The sequence below is a fragment of the Heloderma suspectum genome, chromosome 5 (genome assembly GCF_057233095.1).
Source record: "Heloderma suspectum isolate Gila_16-S chromosome 5, 16-S_ref, whole genome shotgun sequence".
Lineage (NCBI taxonomy): Eukaryota > Metazoa > Chordata > Lepidosauria > Squamata > Helodermatidae > Heloderma > Heloderma suspectum.
In genome coordinates this window covers 230,782,270-230,799,871 of record NC_139462.1, presented here as the reverse complement: position 1 = coordinate 230,799,871, position 17,602 = coordinate 230,782,270, and the positions used below count along the sequence as shown (strand labels likewise).

The following is a 17,602-nucleotide window of genomic DNA, read 5'->3' as shown; positions in this document are numbered from 1 at the left end:
TGACATTTATAAAATCATAAGATGTGTGGAGAAAATGAATATGGGTTGTGGGGAAAGAAGTAATTCTGAGATTACAGGACATCGGGGTCATTCACTGAAATTGGTAGGCACCAGGCATAAGATAAATGGAGGCTGCAATCCTGTGCACCATTTATTGGGTGTAAGTACCATTGAACATAGTAGGACTTGTTCCTGAGTAATCATGCATAGTACTGTGCTATAAAGGAAGCACAATATCTCATCAGCCTCTGGGATTTATTGCCACTGGATATTGTAGTCACCACCATAAAGTTCTTGTGTTTGGAAATTCTAAAACGATGGTAGGCAGGATTAGAAAGCGGACAAATAAGCAGTGTGCTGTGTCAAGTGTCCAAGCAATGATGAACATGTTGAGGTGGAGTTAGACACCAGGTTATCGCTATCACACATTTTAATGTTACTACATGTATGCAGACATTTCACAGATGTGAGTAGCAGTAGAAGACGTCTAGGGACTTCTTCACACAGAGGCTTTTTATCCTGCGATTTTACCCAGGCTTCTGCTTCTGGATTCTTTGCAGGATTAAAATCGGCCCTTTACATGAGCTTCCCTCACCCCACCCACTTTCCCCCCTTTATCTGCAAGTTCAATATGTTTCATTATACAGCCACTAGATGGCATTGTTATAGTGCCACTTCCTCGTTACACAGACAAATTCAACCTGATTTAAAGCACTTCTTTTTATTAGCTCATTATTTCCGTTTCAAATTAAGCTGCAGAAATGGTCAGAAACCATGGGAGAGGTGCTGGAGGTCGACAACGTCATGTAAAGCATCTGCAAACTTCTGTGACTAATCAATCTCAAGTGCAGGATAAAAGCCCCAAATAGACATAGTGCCCCTTTCATACCACTAGAAAGTGTCTCTCCTCTCTGCAAATTAATTTATCAGGGGAAGCTTACCTCTTGAGCTACTGTTTCACAGTTGAGCTGGATGACGAGAGCCCCTTCCTCAACAGATAAAGACCCAGAGCACTCCTTCACCAGCTGTGAGGGAGAAAAAGAAGACAAAATGGCTGCTCAGTGGGTTGATCCTGTCAGCGAGTGCCTGTATAATCACACTGCTGATAAGTGACACAAATCCCTGTTCCCCCATGCCATGTAGTCAGCTTCCAATTTTATTGTGTTTCCTTTCAATTTTAGCTTTCTTTAGAGGCTGAACACTCCCATTTTGTACCACAGAATCACGGGAACGTTCATGAAATCCTTTATGAATTAAAAGTACCAATACTGGAAAGATTACCCACCCCTTGTAGAAATGCCCACCCATTCATATACCTTTTTTGTTTCTTAGGGCACAATCCTATGTAGGTCAGTGCCCTGAGAGGCACTCTGGTCTTGGGGTGGCGGGGAGTAGAGAGCTCTGTGAAAAGTACTTTTATACAACTAAGGAAATGGAGGAAAACAGCTTCGGAATGCACAAGAAAGTGGAGGTATAACTGATAAGGCTGCTGCTGCAGGCTTCCCTTCCCAAACAGGTGCCCTGCAGACCTTTTTGACTTCTGTGGTTATTTCAGAGAGTTATGTACCGCTTCCCATGGATGTATCACAGTGCTGAACCACAGCAGCAACGATGTAACCCAACAATATTATGACAACCAAATCTCTGGCCAACATTAAAACGAAGGCACTAATGCCTCAGTCGCAAGCCCGAGACAGCCAGCATGAGGTGGTTGGTGTTCCGCATGGCTGGAACTGTATGCCTGTTACCCAGTCAGCTCTGGCGTGCCCTTGGCTGCAGGGAAGCTGTCTGACAAACGGGGACAAACTGTTAGGTTAGCTACTGAAGGAGCCACGTGTTGGACACTAAGTTGTGATTTAGGAGCATAGAGCCCCTTGAGGTTCTTGCTAGGTTGTGCGTGAGGAGCGTGAACTTACCTGAGAGATGTGCAGTTAAGTTCGGAAAGAACTGGTGAATTGTTTCTTAAGCCTCAGATAGTTTGCTATTCTCTAGGGAGGCTCACCTGTTGATTGATTCTTGATTGACAATAACTCTCCTTTTTCTGTCACCGACATGAGTGGTGTGTCTCCTATCTCCATCATGAAATATCCCGAACCCCTCAGCCTGCTTGAGGGGTCCTTGGTATGCCCTACAATTCAAATCTCACACTGGCTATGTGCACGCTGCACATGCATATGTGACCTCTGGGAAAGTCCTTCCAGTGGTAGCTGGGGGGGGGGGCTGGATGTGAGGCAGGGGGCATTCCCCTGTGGCAGGCCAGTGCCCTGGGAGGACCATGGGCCATGGGGTGAGGGGTGGGGTTACTTCCCTTTGGTTAGGGCAGCGGCCGGGGAGGTAGTGGATCAGTTTGTTCATGCCCCACGTTGGGTGGTACTCCACATTTCCAGCGGCCACATCTACCGCTGTGCGTCCCCACGCTCGCCCAAGGTTGCTCCTTTTTATCATTCTGTCCACCCGTTCCGTCCTCCGGCAGCCCATTCCACGGTCCTGCCTCCTCTCCATTCTTCCTTGGGTATTCCTTGGGTACACAGTCAGATCATGAGAGCAGTAATAGACAACACTGGCATTGCTGTCAGCAGCCCACCGGGCACAGAATGGAGCATTGCCCAGTCTGGCTCTGCCCAGGGTGTCTCCTCAGAGCACACCAACGGGTGCAGCCTGTGGTCCGCCAGGGCACTCACCTGGGTCTGCCGGTCTCGCTGGGCTGGACACAGCCGCCACCCTCAGCCGCACCTGCTCTGTGGCTGGAGAGTGTGATGTAGCCGCTGTGGAGCTACATCACCTTGCGGTTGATCTGGTGGGGTCTCACCCTCTGCGTTGTCAGCTATTCTATTCCTGCACGTAAGGCAAGGCAGATGTGAGGACTGGCAGTCTTAGGATTGGGGGACAGGCCTGAGGGGCAAACTCAACCATTTCTCCTTCAGCCGGTGCAAGGTATTCCCCCACACTCGCAGGCTGGAGGGCGTGGGCGAAGAGCTCCTCCGATCCTTCAGCCACGGGGGGCGGGGAAGCAGCCGGAGCAGCGGAAGTGTGGTGAATGGTGATGCTCCTGCAGAGACGCTTGGGCTGTATGGTAGCTTCCCCTCTAAGGCTGCTATGGAGCCCCCTATGGAAGGGGCCGGTAGCTGCATCACTCCCAGAGCGGGAGGTGTGTGTAACCAGCCTTCTATATTTCAGACGCAGCGCTGTAGTCGTTGTCCTGCACTCCACCACGCTGCGTCTGTGGCCCTGGAGGGGCATTTGGGGGGCTATCTGCTCATAAGAATCGATGTTCCTGTGGCTGGCGCAAAGCTGCTCCTGGACCTTCTGCTCCTCCCAAATGTCCAGTAGATCCATCACCTCCTGGTACCTCCATGACACCCCACTCCCCTTGCTTGCAGACTCTGCCACCGCCAGCAGCCTGGAGGAGGAGGAAGTAGCAAAAGCAGAGAGATCAACCCATCGGAACTGTGGGCTTGGGGAAGGCGCTATGAATTCTGGGCATCTCCCAAACAGAGGAAATTCCCGCACCCTTTCTTTCTCTTCCTGTGGGAAACTGCTGGAATCGAAGTCCTGTAGGATTTGGGGGGAGGGAGAGGAGTGGTCCCACCATCTGCCTGCATCTCCGAAAAGCATAGAAAGAACTTCTACTGAGGGCCTGCATCCTCTCTGAACTTAATGGAACTCCAGTGTAAGTCTGGATAAGTTTAAGCTGCAAATATGATATCAAGCTAAAGTGCAGGGACACATTAACAGCAACGCAAAAAAGCGCACGTTGTGCTCAGGAACCGGATGCTCATAATTGCGAAATCCGGCCGATAGATAAAGTGGTATAGTGAAGGATTCAAGGGCACCTCTTTCCACTGGAAACCCAAAAGCATGCCTTTTGCTGCTTTTTCATATTCCTGATAGCTCGCTAAAGTGAAATAGTGCTTTAGCACCTCAGTGTGCCATTGGGAAAGCGGTTATGATCCCTGTGGTTTCGTTCCTATAGTCCAAGGGATGGAAAAGAATATTACCCATGCTTCAGAATCGGACTCAAAGAGTGGTTATCAATGGGATCTTCTCAAACTGGGGAAAGGTAACGAGCAGGGTACCGCAGCGTTCGGTCCTGGGCCCAGTGCTCTTCAACATTTTTATTAATAATGAGTTGGAGGAGGAGGTGCAGGGAATGCTGATTGAATTTGCAGATGACACAAAATTGGGCGGGACAGCTAATACCTTGGAAGACAGAAACAAAATTCAAAGTGATCTTGATAGATTGGAGAGTTGGGCAGAAAACAACAGAATGACATTTAATAGGGATAAATGCCAATTTCGGCACCCAGGAAAAAGAAACCAAATGCACAGTTACAAGATGAGGGATAAGTGGCTCAACAACACTACAAGGATCTGGGAATCATTGTCGATCACAAGCTGAATATGAGCCAACAATGTGATGTGGCTGCAAAAAAGGCAAATGCTATTTTGGGCTGCATTAATAGAAGGAAAGGAAAAGTAGGAAAGGTTAGAATCATAGAATCATAGAATCATAGAATAGTAGGGTTGGAAGGGGCCTACAAGGCCATCGAGTCCAACCCCCTGCTCAATGCAGGAATCCAAGTCAGAGCATCCCTGACAGATGGCGGTCCAGCCTTGTCTTGAACGCCTCCAGTGTGGGAGAGCCCACCACCTCCCTAGGTCATTGGTTCCATTGACCTATTGCTCTAACAGTCAGGATGTTTTTCCTGATGTTCAGCCGGAATCTGGCTTCCTGTAACTTGAGCACATTATTCCGTGTCCTGCACTCTGGAATGATCAAGAAGAGATCCTGGCCTTCCCTTCTGTGACAACCTTTCAAGGACTTGAAGAGTGCTATCATATCTCCCCTCAGTCTTCTCTTCTCAAGGCTAAACATGCCCAGTGCTTTCAGTCTCTCTTCATAGGGCTTTGTTTCCAGTCCTCTGATCGTCTTTGTTGCCCTCCTCTGAACCCTCTCCAGTTTGTCTGCATCCTTCTTAAAGTGTGGTGCCCAGAACTGGACACAGTAGTCCAGATGAGGCCTAACCAGTGCTGAGTAGAGGGGAACTAGTACTTCCCAGGATTTGGAAGCTATGCTTCTATGAATGCAGCCCAAAAGAGCATTTGCCTTTTTTGCAGCCACATCACATTGTTGGCTCATATTCAGCTTGTGACCGACAACGATTCCAAGATCCTTCTCGCTTGTACTGTTGTTGAGCCACGTATCCCCCATCTTGTAACTGTGCATTTGGTTTCTTTTTCCTAGGTGCAGAACTTGGCATTTATCCCTATTAAATGTCATTCTGTTGTTTTCTGCCTAGCGCTCCAGTCTATCCAGATCACTTTGAATTTTGTTTCTGTCTTCCAAAGTATTAGCTATCCCGCTCAATTTTGTGTCATCTGCAAATTTGATCAGCATTCCCTGCACCTCCTCCTCCAAGTCATTAATAAAAATGTTGAAGAGCACTGGGCCCTGCAGTACCCCACTCGTTACCTCTCCCCAGTTTGAGAAGGTCCCATTGATAAGCACTCTTTGAGTCCGATTCTGTAGCCAACTGTGGACCAACCGGATCGTTGTTTCATCTAGCCCACTTTGAGCTAGTTTGCTGATCAGGATATCATGGGGCACTTTGTCGAAAGCTTGACTGAAGTCGAGGTATATGATGTCTACAGCATTCCCACAGTCTACAAGGGAGGCTCCTCTTGTGCAAGCACTGAGTCATTACTGACCCCTAGAGGGATGCCATTTTTCCTCAGCGTTTTCCTGGCAGACTGTATGGTGGTTTACCATTGTATTCCCCAGTCTTAACTACCTTTCCCCCAGCAAGCTGGGTACTCATTTTACCGACCTCGGAAGGATGGAGGGCTGAGTCGACCTGAGCCGGCTACCTGAAAACCAGCTTCCGCTGGGATCGAACTCAGGTCGTGGGGAATAGTTTTGGTTGCATTACAGCCGCCTTACCACTCTGCGCCACATGGGGAGAATCACTTCCAAATCCCGGGAAGTACTAGTTCCCCTCTACTCAGCACTGGTTAGGCCTCATCTGGACTACTGTGTCCAGTTCTGGGCACCACACTTTAAGAAGGATGCAGACAAACTGGAGAGGGTTCAGAGGAGGGCAACAAAGATGATCAGGGGACTGGAAACAAAGCCCTACGAGGAGAGACTGAAAGAACTGGCCACGTTTAGCCTTGAGAAGAGAAGACTGAGGGGAGATAGGATAGCGCTCTTCAAGTCCTTGAAAGGTTGTCACAGAAGGGAAGGCCAGGATCTCTTCTCGATCATCCCAGAGTGCAGGACACGGAATAATGGGCTCAAGTTACAGGAAGCCAGATTCCGGCTGAACATCAGGAAAAACCTCCTGACTGTTAGAGCAATAGGACAATGGAACCAATGACCTAGGGAGGTGGTGGGCTCTCCCACACTGGAGGCATTCAAGATGAGGCTGGACAGCCATCTGTCAGGGATGCTCTGACTTGGACCCCTGCACTGAGCAGGGGGTTGGACTCAGTGGCCTTGTGGGCCCCTTCCAGCCCTACTGGAAAGTAGGGCTGGAAGTAGAACGGCTGGAAGTAGTAGGGCTGGAAGTAGTTTCCCCAACTGGGGAAAGGTAACGAGCAGGGTACTGCAGGGCTCAGTCCTGGGCCCAGTGCTCTTCAACATTTTTATTAATAATGAGTTGGAGGAGGAGGTGCAGGGAATGCTGATCGAATTTCCAGATGACACAAAATTGGGCGGGATAGCTAACATCCTGGAAGACAGAAACAAAATTTAAAGTGATCTTGATAGACTGGCGCGCTGGGCAGAAAACAACAGAATGGAATTTAATATGGATAAATGCCAAGTTCTGCACCTAGGAAAAAGAAACCAAATGCACATTTACAAAATGGGGGATACGTGACTCAACAACACTACAAGCGAGAAGGATCTTGGAATTGTCGATTACAAGCTGAATATGAGCCAACAATGTGATGTGGCTGCAAAAAAGTCCAGTGCTATTTTGGGCTGTATTAATAGAAGAATCGCTTCCAAATCCCAGGAAGTACTAGTTCCTCTCTACTCAGCACTGGTTAGGCCTCATCTGGACTACTGTGTCCAGTTCTGGGCACCACACTTTAAGAAGGATGCAGACAAGCTGGAGAGGGTTCAGAGGAGGGCAACAAAGATGATCAGGGGACTGGAAACAAAGCCCTATGAAGAGAGACTGAAAGAACTGGGCATGTTAAGCCGTGAGAAGAGAAGACTGAGGGGAGATATGATAGTGCTCTTCAAGTCCTTGAAAGGTTGTCACAGAGAGGAAGGCCAGGATCTCTTCTTGATCATCCCAGAATGCAGGACATGGAATAATGTGCTCAAGTTACAGGAAGCCAGATTCCGGCTGTGCAACAGGAAAAACTTCCTGACTGTAAGAGCAACACGACAGTGGAACCAATGACCTAGGGAGGTGGTGGGCTCTCCCACGCTGGAGGCCTTCAAGACGAGGCTGGATAGCCATCTGTCAGGGATGCTCTGAGTTGGTTTCCTGCAATGAGCAGGGGGTTGGACTCGATGGCCTTGTAGGCCCCTTCCAACCCTACTATTCTATAATTCTATGATTCTAAGGACGCTCAGGGGCACAAGTACGCACAGGGCCATGTGAACGTTTTGAAAGGAGATGGACACACGTGGAGTGCATGTTCAACCCCTGCAGCCCACATGCCCCAACAGCTTCACCCCACACAGACCCTCAGTCTTATGCCCCTTAAAGGGCCCAGAGATGAACTCATTGTCTCACTTGCTCCATCAGCCTCAGATTATGCACAAGAAGTACACTGGAAGCTGTGATGAGCTGGAAAAATACTGAAAGGAATTCAAGGAGGTGTTCTCCTATCAGTGTTTTCTCAAAACAAGTTTCTGGGCAACAATGCTGGAATTTGTTGATAATTGTGCAGCCCACAATATCTCTGCATTAGATAGAAGTGGGCAAGTTCCGTCTTTTCTAACAGCGTGATTCCCATCCATATTTGCAATAACAAAGAAAAGAAACAACAACAGAGATCAAACTTAAATGTATCCTGAAATAAAAGAAATAATTCTCATTGATACACAGAACAGGTAAGTGATAGTAATACTCTTGATATTATTGCCAGTCTGGTTGCTATAGCTTTACAGCAGCAAAGAAGTCACAGTTTCCTTCAGCTATTAACAGGGTACACAGAAGGAAAAAACAATGAGCTCGCGGTCCTTTTATAGTTCTTTCAGTTTTCTTCGGCAGGAATCTAAATCTTCATTCTTAGTTACTTGTATCCTAAAAACAAGCAAAGCGGGCCTGTGAATAGTATAGATTCTGTGAGCCTTCCCTCCTGAGCAGCTTTCTTCTCTTCTTGAGCAAGGCTGGACTGCTAGAGTCTTCTCAAAGAGGCCAACCCACCCAGAAGAGAACTTGCTGAGCATGCTCCCATAGCTGGTTCTAGAAAGAGAGCGGGGAGGGTAATAACCCCACCCAGTGCTGTGACTGTAGCCATGAAATTAAAAGACGCTTGCTCCTTGGGAGGAAAGCTATGGCCAACCTAGACAGCATAGTAAGAAGCAGAGACATCACCTTGCCGACAAAGGTCCGTATAATCAAAGCTATGGTTTTCCCAGTAGTAATGTATGGCTGTGAGAGCTGGACTATAAGGAAGGCTGAGTGCCGAAGAATTGATGCCTTCGAACTGTGGTGCTGGAGAAGACTCTTACGAGTCCCCTGGACTGCAAGGAGGTCAAATCAGTCCATCGCAAAGGAAATCAACCCTGAGTGCTCATTGGAAGGACAGATACTGAAGCTGAAGCTCAAATATTTTGGCCACCTAATGCGAAGAGAAAACTCCCTGGAAAAGACCCTGATGCTGGGAAAGACTGAAGGCAAAAGAAGGGGACGGCAGAGGGTGAGATGGCTAGATAGCATCACCGATGCAATGAATATGAACTTGAGCACGCTCCGGGAGAGAGCACAGGACAGGAAGGCCTGGCGTGCTACGGTCGATGGGGTCACGAAGAGTCGGGCCCGACTTAACGACTGAACAACAACAACAGGTAAGGTGAACTGGGCTAGGTGGGGAGCACAGCTAGATCGCAAGTGTGACTTGCTTCTCTACACAGAGGCTTTTTATCCTGCAGCTTTACCAGGGTTTCTGCTTCTGGATTCTTTGCAGGATTAAGATCGGCCTATTACATGCACTTCCGCTATCCCCCCCCCCCCCGGAGAGTTCCTTTATCTGCAAGTTAATGTTGCAGATACACCATCTATATAATGTTTCATTATACAGATGGTGCGGTGTTATAGTGCAACTTCCTATTTTCACGGAGAAATTCAACTCACGATATTGAAAAAATTCATTATCCCCGATCTTAAAAAAAACCGAGATAAAGGTCAGAAAGCACAGAAGGGGCCCTGGAACTTGACGATGTCATGTAAAGCACCCACAAACCTCTGTGAGTAACCAGTCTTGATCACAGGATAAAAGCCTCATGTAGAGAGGCTCTTAGAGACTGTGCTGATGACTGCTAGTCCAAAACAGCAGGCTACAGCATTGGCAGGATCACCATATGTGTGTGATTATATAGTCATCATTGTGCAAATTTTTGTGTGTGTGCTGATACCTGCCCTTCAACCCTAGCAGTAATCTGCATGACTAGCAATGTCAGAAGCTATCCAGGCACAAACCAAGGGTGCTTCTAGGCAAGGCTTTTATGGGACCATTGCTCTGCCTCATTCACAGAATGTTATGCGACGTGTGCGTGCATGCGTGGGTGTGTGTGGTGTCTGGACACTGTCATCTTCCACTGATAGCCCTTCCATATTTCTTACTACAGAAAATCTGCTAGGGAAAAAAGGAGTTGCTGCACAATGGCTTTTGATAGTCAGTGTTAGGAGCCCACCCCCTCCCCCCCAGTGTGGAAGCACCTGAAGTATTAAGAGAACTAGACACAATTTATTTTTTTGAATAACCATTTTTTAATATACATTTGCAAATGCAATTCTGTTCAGGAGGCAGTGACCGTACAAGCAAAAACGAACAAGGTCTATGAAGCAGAGGTAAATAAAGCTTGCTTTCACATCATGCTCATAGCTCTTCAGGGCCATTATTTCTCTTGAGTCCTGGACTCATTCTGTATTTACTTATCGGAGCCCCCAAAATTCAATCCTCTTCGAAATCCTCTCAGGAACCCTCCAAGCCCTCGGAATCTGGTGATGCGGACAGGCTGGGGGGCAGAAATAAATGCAGGGTGTCAGTTGAAATTTTGAGGCAATATGGTTCTAGTAGAATGACTGTATATTTATTTGCTCCCCTGGCTGGTCAGGCACAAGAAGATCATTAGTCCATTTGGCTTGTGTGGCTCTTCAGAGCCTGACATCTTTTTAGCTAATTATGCTGGGAATGGAGCCTGGAACATCGTGTACATGGAGCATGTGCTCTGCACATTGACTTGCAGATCCTCCAGTGGAGAAAGGCATGAACAGAAGTGCTTACAAAATGGCTGAAGGCATGTGGTACATAGGAAGCTTCCCTATAGCAGGTCAGACTGTTTATCCATCTAGCTCAATATGGGAGATGCCAGGGATCAAACCTGGGACTTTCTGCATGCAAAGCGGGTGGTCTGCCACTGAACTATGGTCCCTCCCTATCTTCACATGGGCAAATAGTCAGATGCAAGCCTGAAACACAGGCTTGGCTAATCTCCCCAATTCTGGTCCAGCAAATGTATATTTCTGTGACAAACTCCTATATTCTGAATAGATCAAAACTAGCGTGTCTGCGATCAGAACATCTTCAGGAAGCCTGGAACAAACAGATATCCTGTCTTTTGTTCTCAAATATATATGCTTAGTTCAATCCCCTTTTCACAGTAACCCACCTGCTCTAAATTGGCTAGTCATTTTATAACGTATGCCTTTTCTTTTAATTTTTGTTTATTTTATTTAGATCTGGGCTGAAGCTGAAGCCCTGAGGCACAGGGCTTAGAACACTTCAAGCGGATGGAGTGTTCAGGTGCAGATTAGCCTGTGGTAGCACCCTACCAGTAATACTTTTTGTGGGGAAACCTTACAGCAGGGACATTGAACCTCAGGCCATGGACCAAGTCCAGCCCTCCTAGGGTCCCAATCCAAGCCCCTGGGGGTTTCTCAGAGGGCCACGCCCCCTTCCCCAGACCCCACACCCTTTCCCACAACTGCTGATCGTTTCATGTTTTCCCAGCTTTTGCATGGTTATTTCCCCATTCCAGAAAGCTGAAGTGCCACTCCTAAGGCTTAGTTATTGGCGATAAGAGCTTTAAGCTAAAATACATTAGTATTTTTTGTGGCTTTGGCCCCAGCCTCATTTTCTTTGGCCCTGCCCACAACTAGAATGTGGCCCCTGAGAGTTTGTCCTAAATTGAATTTGCCTCTCAGGCTGAAGGAGGTTCAACACCCCTGCCTTACAGAAAGGGGGTCCAACAGTAAAGGAAGGTTTTCTCCCTATGATCCATCATAGTTTCTGACTCACATTTGGCTCTCTGCATGTAGATAGACATGAGTCCTTAGTTATTCTTCCATAGATGCATCTTACGAATGCTGGCGTGGGAAAACTAAGATGGGAAGGAGCCCTTAAGGCTAATGGTGATACCCAAGGTATTTCTTGTTTCTGTTTTCAAATGTTGGCAGGCACACACTTGGCAAAGTGAAATACTTCTGTGGCCCATTGATTTCAATGGAAAGGCTAAAGACATGTTTAACTCTCCCACTGAAGTCAATAATTGTTTATTTCTGCCTTTGTGCCACTGGGTGGCAATAAACTCATGCCTACATTCATAATCTGTGTTTTGATGGTCTGTTATCTTTCCTGTTGTTTTGTCACGTTTGCCTTTACTTCTCTAAGGGCACAATTCTATGCATGTTAAGATGGCGGGGGGGAGGGGAGTCCTACAGCTCCCAGCATTTTGTATTCATTTGTCGTTATAAATACAGAGTTGTATATATAAATACAGAGTTGTATTTATATTTCTATTAATAGGTTTTAATTGTAGAAGTTTTAACGTTGTAAGGCCGCCTTGAGTCCCAGTATGGGGGAAAAGGCGGGATATAAATAAATATAATAATAATAATAATAATAATAATAACAACAACTTTTTCTTTCTAAACATGCATAGGATTGCGCTCTTAACAGTGGAATCATAGGTCATTTGTCATGTGGGGTAGCCACTGTAAATGTCTCACATGCGTGTTGCTTCTAGACCTCATTAGAGCTTAAATTTTGAGGGACCAAAATCTTACAGTTACCCTAATATCCAGTTCATCTCTGGGAATTCTCTGGAAAAGAGCTGAATTTCCACCCATTGCTAGGCAGCCATCAGACACACTCCTCTTGGCTGGCTAGGGAGTGGCCAGGGAAGCAAATCCCACAGTTGCCTAGCAACGTCAAGATGCTTTCTCACAACCTGTGGACCATATAAAATAGCCATGTGAGGCTGAGCCAGGGCTGAAGCAGAGGAAGTATTAAGCATGGGGGAATGCAGCAAGCTTTTGGGGGGGATGTCGCATCTGCCTAATGGACAGGACAGGCTTCCTTGGAAGGGGGTCTATCTTGCCAACATGGATGGGAAAGTGTTGTCCCCACTCGGCCATGGAAGCTCACTGGGTGACTTTGGGCCAGTCACAGACTCTCAGCCCAACCCACCTCACAGGGTAGTTGTTGTGAGGATAAAATGGAGAGGAGGAGGATAATGTAAGCCGCCTTGGGTTCCTTGCAAGAGGAAAAAAGGCGGGGTATAAATGCAATAAATAAATAAATAAATAAAATTGTCCCCCCCCCCTCCCCATCTGCATTATCTCAATGGAAAACCTACCTCTTGAACCACAGCATCGCATGTAATAACAATAAGGGAATTCGCCTGCTCAGTGGAGAAGTACCCAGAGCAATCTTTCACCAGCTGCAAAAGTAAGAGGAAACACTCAGATCTCTGGTCCCCAACCCCCACCCCGAGATGCAAACCACCCCGGGGAAGCAGCAGCAAGCAATCAACTTTGGAGGAAAAGTCTAATTGGAAAGGACTATCCAAACAAAATGGAATACCACAATACACTGGTTTGTTATCTAAAGTACTTGTACAGGATGTTATATTATTATTTTTATTAGCAGTAAATAGCTCTTAACTGAACTTCAGGTTGGTAACCAGCCAGAAATTCATCTACCTGTCTAATTGCTGGAACAGGAAGATGTAAAGCTGGAAAAGTGATATTTTCATTGTTATTCCACTAAGATGCACTTTTAAAAAAGGATGTTGTTTTTCAGGGGGAATTCTGCACATGCTCAGGGAGATATTCAGGACTCACACAGATTTTTGTTGTTGTTTCAAAGCTGCTTTCTGTGACAGGTGAAAGACCCTGTGACTTTTTAATGTCTGAGAAGATGAAACTGCTATTAAAGACACACGTGCAGCAGTCAGTGGAAATGTTGGCAACCTGTATGGAGGGAGGGGCTGTAGCTCAGTGGTAGAGTACATGCTTTTCCATGCAGAAGGCCCCAGGTTCGATCTCTGGCATTTCCAGGTAAGGCTAGGAAAAATTCCAGCTTGAACCCCTGGAGATCCACTGCTGCCAGTCAGTGTCGAAAATACCGGGCTAGATGGAGCCAGGGTGTGAATCATTTAAGGCAGCTTCAGTGTCATATGCAGACAAAAGCATCATATGAGCCAACATTTGCTTTGCAGGGCCCAGAACCTCTTAGTAATGCTAAGAGTCAGCTTTGGAACATGCGAAGCAATAATGAAGATAGTGCCACTGAGCATGTGCAGAGCACAGATATCCCAACTTTCGCCCCCAACACGCAGACACCTGAGAATGGAGGAAGGCGGAGAGTGTGGTTTGCAGGTAGGCTTAAGCCTCAGCACTTCTCATTTTAGAAATGGAGAGTGGAAAGAACTTGGCAAAATAGCGTTCATTCGTCCTAGCTGTTCCTCACCCCATCAGGTTTGAATTCACACTGCTCGAGGACACGTTTTTCCGAGGCTGGGCACACCGTCTCCTGGATAGTGAAGTTCAGCTGCTGAATCATTATTGAGCTTGAATTCTGAGTGGAAAAATCAGACACAGGAGCCATGGGAAGAGGGCAGCATGAATAAACTTTACTTTGGACCCCAAGCCTGTCCTTAAAATATCTCACAATTTAAAAACCTTTAACAAATATTCTGCTTGGTCACAGTTTATTGCTCTAGAACAACCCTCCCTCCAAAAATATGTCACACATTTTACTGTCTGTGCCTTATTTATAGCTGTGTGTCAGGCAGAAATTTAGTAGGGGAAGCCTTTCCCAACACTGTGTCCCCACCTCAGGAAAAGCTTCACCTGGTAGATTTCTACATAGCAGGCTGCCATTAAAGATCCTGGAGCCTTACTAGAAAATAACATTTGCAACCTTGGATATTCACTTGAGCCAGCCTGAGCATTCACAGAAAAGTCAGTGAGAGCATGCTCTATATGGGCAGCACTGCACATTTAAAATTGCCAGGGGGTAGCTGTGTTGCAGCAAAAACAACAAAGGGTTGGATCTAGGATCTGCCATTTGTGGGGGGAAGGCCTCTGTGCCTGATTTTCGGGGATCCCCCTCCTCGACACCCAGCTCACTCCATTCTGCAGAGACTCCTGACTCTCTCTGTAGTATTTTCAGCGGGCTGGAAGGGCTGCCATGGGCAGGAGAGTGCAGGGGAAGTCCACTTCCACCCGTGCAGTTGATCCAGCGTAAATCTGGATCCAACCCAAAAAGTCTTGTGGCACCTTGAAGATTTGCAGGTTTGCTCTGAAAACTTTCATGGACAATTGCCCTTCCAGCGGAGGCTGGTGGCTCCCCTGTCAGTGGGGTGGTGAATCTGCTCCAGGTTTCAGCCAGAACCAGCCAGAACTCTAAAGGAGCTGTGGATAGTAGCTGTGGATAGCTGCTTTAGAGTTCTGACTGAAAACTGGAGTGGATTCACCGCCCCAACTGACATGGGAGCCACCAGCCTCCAGCGTGCCCTTCTCACATGGCACGTGTTTAATTGGCTCACCTAATGCCAGGATGACCGACCGTGTTCGCAGGAGCAACCGTGAATTGTGAAAGGCCACTGCTGAGAATGTGACTGGTCATTTTCTGCATTTAATTTCCTTCTGACGTCAATGTTTACACTTCTCTCCCCCACCATCACCATATGTACCGTATACAAACCTGAAACTCCATAATACTCCATGCATCTGATGAAGTGGGCTACAGTCCACGAAAGCTTATGCCACAATAAATTTTCTTCATCTTTAAGGCACCACAAGGCTCTTTGCTGTTTTTACCTTACAATTAGAGCCAGAGCAGTGTAGTGATTACCGTGTTAGACGGGGACTCGGGAGATCTGGGTTCTATTCCCCACTGGACCATGAACCTCGCTGGCTGACTTCGGGCCAGTGACTCAGCCTAACCTACCTCACAGGGTTGTTGTGAGGACTAAATGGAGAGGAGGAGGCCCAGGTGAGCCGCCTTGGGCTCCTTGCAAGAGGGAAAAAGGTGAGCTATGAAATGTAATAATAATAAAACTATTGCAGGAAATGCTGGTTTGCACTGACTGTTAATGTGTCAGTATACCATCAAATGTTGACTTCTACCGAGAATTCATTTGATGGCAGATGTGGATGGTGAATATTCAGCAAGCATTTCTCCAGTATTCACACACCTTCAAATAATATGTGCCGTCCAAATCTGCAGAGAAAGATTTTGAAGAGCCCCGCCCCCCCCGGCAAATTCATTTCAGTTCTAGCTGTGACCTGACATGCCAGTTCTGATGCTTGGCAGAACTGGCCACGAATCCCCCTGTTAACTGCCCTCCCATCCTTACTTACCAGTCCAGGCAGCGGCATTGCTTGCAGCAGGCGGAAGACATTTTGAATCTTGGGGTCTTGGTTGTAGATCTCGATAACCTGCGAAAGGGCCTCCTGGAAGGTCTTGGGGGGACCCAGCGAGGCAGCAGTGGCCAGGCTGATCAGGAACAGGACTCCCCAACAGCTGCCCATGGTTGGCTGTGGGTGCAAGCTGGGAGCGGAGTACGTTGTTATCTGCCAAGGATGCCCTTTATATCATATGGGACGGCCTTTGCGGTGGCTATGTCCGTGTGGGGTTATTAGCTCAGAGGGGCCTAATGGCTGAGAGGAGCTTTCTCAAACCTGTGGCTTTTCCTTCTGTTGACCAATATCCCAAACCTGGCCTGTAAAGAGCAGAAGCATCATTTCAGGGTTTTGTGGATGGAGCGGGGAGGGAGGAGGAATTATGCATGTGTGAGATGCATGGAAAATTTCAAAGGCCTGGTGATCTTGGGTATATTCCAAAAAAGCTGTGCGTTTTAAGAGCTGCAGTTATCTTTGTATCCTTTAAATTAACTAGAGATGTATTTCTTTCTGAGGATTAAGGGTCAAACTGTACATTTGTAACCTACAGCGAATCAACAGAGCCTTTTTCTCTAGCTTTTTTTAAAACTCCCACATGGGAGGGAATTGTGAGATGCAAACTGTGGGGAGGGGAAGGTTTAATCTTCCCCTCTTGGTGCATGGTGGTCCTGATCTGAATCAGGACTGCACACACTTACTCTAGAGTAAAAAAAGAAAGCTAAGCCTCAGCTATACACTACGCAATTAATGTAACATGTCGTTTGACACTAACTGTGGTGTAAATGTTTCATGCGTTCTAAAGCATTCTTCACACAGCGCATAGTTAAATAATGGAATTTGCCCCTACAAGAAGTGGTGATGGCAACCGGCTTGGATGGCTTTTAAAAATTCATGGAGGATAAGGCTTTCAGTGGCTACTCGTCACAATGGGTATATGCTACCTGTGGGCTTCCCAGAGACAACTGGCTGGCCAGCCCTAGGATAAAGTGCGCCCTAGGCAAGGAGTGCCTTTGGTGCCCTTCCTCCCGAAGTCAGTTTTGCAGGGCCACCCAGAGGATTTATGGGCCCTGGTGCAGGTGTGATGTCCATCGAGAACAACATCGCTCAAATCCTTGATCTCTCAGCTACTGTGCTTCAGTTTGCACAAGCCGAAGTTCAAAAAGCCACATTCTGAACAGTGGCAGTGCACTGTGCAACACAGCAGAACTATCACAGCTTTTACTTATAATATTTCTTTTGCTTTGTAGCAGTTTTTCTCTTTTGGTAATCATTCTTTATTTTAGAATATCTGTTATTGTTATCTTTAAAAATAATTTTTAAAAGTTATAAATAAAAAGGGTACCCAGCTGACCTCTTACAGCTTACGGCTTTATTTTATTATTATTTATATAGCGCTCATAGCGTTTTCAGTATTTGAAGTGCTGAGTGCTCAGTTACATTGCCTCAAGGTAAAGCTGGGTTCCACTGATTTTTTCCTAGCGCAAATGACATCGAAGTGGGAAGTGAAAAAGAAACATACTTTAAAGCTAACTGAAGGACGATCATTTTTATAGTTACTGCCCAAATGACCTGTAGAACCATGACAGGAAGGTTACACACACTTGCTTTTTGCCACCCTAGCTCACTGCAGACAGTACATTCAAAAAATACAGCCACTGAGCTCAGCTCGGCACTCCGGGCAACAGCCCACCCCTAAGGCCAGCCCTGACTGTTGGAGACAG

The 17,602-nt window shown here is 46.9% G+C and overlaps 1 protein-coding gene across 1 annotated transcript; it reads right to left on the bottom strand.

Annotated features, from left to right (window-relative positions):
• Nucleotides 1-9,943: 9,943 nt before the first annotated feature.
• LOC146345274 (cathelicidin-3-like) lies at nt 9,944-16,484 on the bottom strand. Its single transcript, XM_084855118.1, has 4 exons — nt 15,840-16,484; nt 13,942-14,049; nt 12,827-12,910; nt 9,944-10,204 (listed from the first exon to the last, which is right to left on the bottom strand). Exons 1-4 carry the CDS (start codon nt 16,008-16,010, stop codon nt 10,118-10,120), a joined length of 450 nt encoding a protein of 149 aa, XP_084711244.1. The 5' UTR covers nt 16,011-16,484; the 3' UTR covers nt 9,944-10,117.
• Between the last annotated feature and the right edge of the window lie 1,118 nt (nt 16,485-17,602).

Excerpts from the sequence above, each read along its gene's own strand:
- LOC146345274 (XM_084855118.1), bottom strand. The coding sequence starts at position 16,010 with ATGGGCAGCTGTTGGGGAGTCCTGTTCCTGATCAGCCTGGCCACTGCT. Across the intron at positions 14,050-15,839 it reads CAATGCCGCTGCCTGGACTG|AATTCAAGCTCAATAATGAT; the intron begins GTAAGTAAGGAT and ends TTTTCCACTCAG. Across the intron at positions 12,911-13,941 it reads GTGAATTCAAACCTGATGGG|CTGGTGAAAGATTGCTCTGG; the intron begins GTGAGGAACAGC and ends TTACTTTTGCAG.